At 45.1% G+C, this 4,123-nt stretch overlaps 1 protein-coding gene across 1 annotated transcript; it reads left to right on the top strand.

The window, feature by feature from the left end:
- Window positions 1-705: 705 nt before the first annotated feature.
- Window positions 706-4,123, top strand: LOC308609867 (UDP-N-acetylglucosamine--peptide N-acetylglucosaminyltransferase 110 kDa subunit-like). The gene has a single exon (XM_081259151.1). It carries the CDS (start codon window positions 759-761, stop codon window positions 3,897-3,899), a length of 3,141 nt encoding a protein of 1,046 aa, XP_081115277.1. The 5' UTR covers window positions 706-758; the 3' UTR covers window positions 3,900-4,123.

Below are 4,123 nucleotides of genomic sequence, written 5' to 3'. Positions count from 1 at the left end.
AAGGAACCCATAGAGTTGTGGAACAACAATAGAAGCTACTGTGATGAGAAGCCCGGACACCGCAACAAAGAGTAGCCCCCGCTCGCCGCAACTAGAGAAAGCCTGCACGCAGCACTGAAGACCCAACGCAGCCAAGATAAAAATAAATAAATAAATAAAAATAAATTTATCTTTTAAAAAGTAATACTCAGGTTTGAGGCATGAGAAATTTGATGAGGAGAAATTAGCTCATGTTTGCAGAACTTTTAAAATATCAAACTCAGTCTCTAAGATTTTAGCATTCTATACAACATCGGTTACTTATTAGTGGTTTGGGAAGGCCAATTTAAAATTTTCTCATCTTACTGTATTGAAATTCACGGCCCTAATGTTCTCCACGTTGACTATATGAATGATGAAGAAAAGTCAATCATGTATTTCATTTCCAACTGGACAGAAAACAATATTTTGAAAAGTGTTTGGCCTACTGACTTTTGATTTCTTCTAAGGCAAATGGATAGGTAATTTTTATTCCCTGATTAGGAGAAAAATGGGGGAAGAGGGCAGGGTTAAGAATTAAGATTTCAAGAGCATGAGAGGTAGATGGCCAACCATAGTTCCTAAGGTTCGGTGCCTGTAACTGTTGCCGCTGCTTAAGCGTGCCAAAGCAGTGGTATGGCTGCTGCGCTCGTGTTTGCTACCACTAGAAACATTGTTGCCAGTAGTGGCGGCAGCGGGACTCAATTACTCCCTTTTTTCACTCTCTCCAGAAGCTCCAGATGGCGTCTTCCGTGGGCAACGTGGCCGACAGCACAGAACCAACGAAACGTATGCTTTCCTTCCAAGGGTTAGCTGAGCTGGCACATCGAGAATATCAGGCAGGAGATTTTGAGACAGCTGAGAGACACTGCATGCAGCTCTGGAGACAAGAGCCAGGCAATACTGGTGTACTTTTATTACTTTCATCTATACACTTCCAGTGTCGAAGGCTGGACAGATCTGCCCACTTTAGTACTCTGGCAATTAAACAGAACCCTCTTCTGGCAGAAGCCTATTCGAATTTGGGGAATGTGTACAAGGAAAGAGGGCAGTTGCAGGAAGCAACTGAGCATTACCGGCATGCATTGCGTCTCAAACCAGATTTCATCGATGGTTATATTAACCTGGCAGCCGCTTTGGTAGCAGCAGGCGACATGGAAGGAGCAGTACAAGCTTACGTCTCTGCTCTTCAGTACAATCCTTCTTTGTACTGTGTTCGCAGTGACCTGGGGAACCTGCTCAAAGCCCTGGGTGGCTTAGAAGAAGCCAAGGCATGTTATTTGAAAGCAATTGAGATGCAACCGAACTTTGCAGTAGCTTGGAGTAATCTTGGCTGTGTTTTCAATGCACAAGGGGAGATTTGGCTTGCAATTCATCACTTTGAAAAGGCTGTCACCCTTGACCCCAATTTTCTGGATGCTTATATCAATTTAGGAAATGTCTTCAATGAGGCACGGATTTTTGACAGAGCTGTGGCAGCTTACCTTCGTGCCCTAAGCTTGAGTCCAAATCATGCAGTGGTACATGGCAACCTGGCTTGTGTATACTATGAGCAAGGCCTGATGGATCTCGCAATAGACACCTACAGGCGAGCTATTGAATTGCAACCACATTTCCCTGATGCTTACTGCAACTTAGCCAACGCTCTCAAAGAGAAGGGCAGTGTTGCTGAAGCAGAAGATTGTTATCGTACAGCTCTCCGGCTGTGTCCCACCCATGCAGACTCTCTGAATAACCTAGCCAATATCAAAGGAGAACAGGGAAACAGTGAAGACGCGGTTCACTTGTATCGTAAAGCATTAGAGCTCTGCCCAGACTTTGCTGATGCCCATTCAAATTTAGCAAGTGTATTGAAGCAGCAGGGAAAACTGCACGAAGCTCTGATGCATTATAAGGAGGCTATTCGAATCAGTCCTACCTTTGCTGATGCGTACTGTAATATGGGAAACACTCTATGGGAGATGCAGGATGTTCAGGGAGCCTTAGAGTGTTATACTCGTGCCGTGCAGATCAACCCTGCATTTGCGGATGCCCACAGCAATCTGGCTTCCATTCACCAGGATTCAGGGAATATTCCAGAAGCAATTGCTTCTTATCGCACTGTTCTGAAGCTTCAACCTGATTTTCCTGACGCTTATTGTAATTTGGCTCATTGCCTGCAGGTTGTCTGTGATTGGACAGACTATGATGAGCGAATGAAGAAGTTGGTCAGCATTGTGGCTGACCAGTTGGAGAAGAATAGGTTGCCTTCTGTGCAGCCTCATCATAGTATGCTCTATCCTCTTCCTCATGGCTTCAGGAAGGCTATTGCTGAGAGGCATGGGAACCTCTGCTTGGCTAATATAAGTGCCCTTCATAAACCACCGTATGAACATATAACAGACTTGAAGCTCAGTGATGGTCGACTGCGTGTAGGATACGTGAGTTCTGACTTTGGGAACCATCCTACTTCTCACCTTATGCAGTCTATTCCAGGCATGCACAGTCCTGATAAATTTGAGATATTCTGTTATGCCCTGAGCCCACATGATGGCACAAACTTCCGAGCGAAGGTGATGGCAGAAGCCAATCATTTCACTGATCTTTCTCAGATTCCATGCAATGGGAAAGCAGCTGATCGCATCCATCAAGATGGTATACACATCCTTGTAAATATGAATGGTTATACCAGGGGTGCTCGAAATGAACTCTTTGCTCTCAGGCCAGCTCCTATTCAGGCAATGTGGCTGGGGTACCCTGGGACTAGTGGCGTGCTTTTCATGGATTATATCATCACTGATCAGGAAACGTCACCTGCTGAAGTTGCTGAGCAGTATTCTGAGAAACTGGCTTATATGCCCCATACGTTCTTTATTGGTGATCATGCTAATATGTTCCCTCACCTGAAGAAAAAAGCCGTCATCGATTTTAAGTCCAATGGGCACATTTATGACAATCGGATTGTGCTGAATGGCATCGACCTCCAAGCATTTCTTGATAGTCTATCAGATGTGCAAATAGTCAAGATGAAATGTCCTGATGGAGAAGACAACGCAGACAGCAGTAATACAGCTCTTAATATGCCTGTCATTCCTATGAATACTGTTGCAGAAGCAGTTATTGAAATGATTAACAGAGGACAAATTCAGATTACAATGAATGGATTCAGTATTAGCAATGGCCTGGCAACTACCCTGATCAACAATAAGGCTGCCACTGGAGAGGAGGTTCCCCGTACCATTATTGTAACCACACGTTCTCAGTACGGGTTACCGGAAGATGCCATTGTGTACTGTAACTTTAATCAGTTATACAAAATTGACCCATCTACTTTGCAGATGTGGGCAAATATTCTGAAGCGTGTTCCCAATAGTGTACTGTGGCTGTTGCGTTTTCCAGCAGCAGGAGAAGCTAATATTCAACAGTACTCACAAAATATGGGCCTTCCCCCAAACCGTATCATTTTTTCCCCTGTTGCTCCTAAAGAGGAACATGTTCGGAGAGGCCAGCTGGCTGATGTCTGCTTGGACACTCCACTCTGTAATGGCCACACCACAGGGATGGATGTCCTTTGGGCAGGGACCCCCATGGTGACTATGCCAGGAGAGACTCTTGCTTCCCGAGTTGCAGGTTCCCAGCTCACTTGTTTAGGCTGTCTTGAGCTGATTGCTAAAAATCGGCAAGAATATGAAGAGATAGCTGTGAAACTGGGAACTGATCTCGAATACCTGAAGAAAATTCGTGGCAAAGTCTGGAAGCAGAGAACATCTAGCCCTCTGTTCAACACCAAACAATATACAATGGAACTAGAGCGGCTCTACCTACAGATGTGGGAGCATTATGCAGCTGGCAACAAACCTGATCACATGATTAAGCCGGTTGAAGTCACTGAGTCGGCCTAAATAATGACTGTGTGCCCAGGAGAATTACCCCTGTAGCTGAGCCTCAACCTTCTGGGGGAAAGGGAACTACTTTTTCAATATCATGGTGCAGATGGGTGACAGACAATGATAAGAAATAGCACAGCCAGACTTGCTTCCTGCATGATCACGATAGGGAGAAACCCAAGAGATGCGAAACTGCTGTTCCACAAGGAGTCTCCATCGAATTTTGCAGCAGCCAGGTG

Source organism: Mesoplodon bidens (assembly GCF_964165515.1).
Source record: "Mesoplodon bidens genome assembly, contig: HAP1_SCAFFOLD_312, whole genome shotgun sequence".
NCBI lineage: Eukaryota > Metazoa > Chordata > Mammalia > Artiodactyla > Ziphiidae > Mesoplodon > Mesoplodon bidens.
Note: the sequence above shows the minus strand (reverse complement) of the source record. Positions and strands in the feature narration are given on the sequence as shown.

Excerpts from the sequence above, each read along its gene's own strand:
- LOC308609867 (XM_081259151.1), top strand. The coding sequence starts at position 759 with ATGGCGTCTTCCGTGGGCAACGTGGCCGACAGCACAGAACCAACGAAA.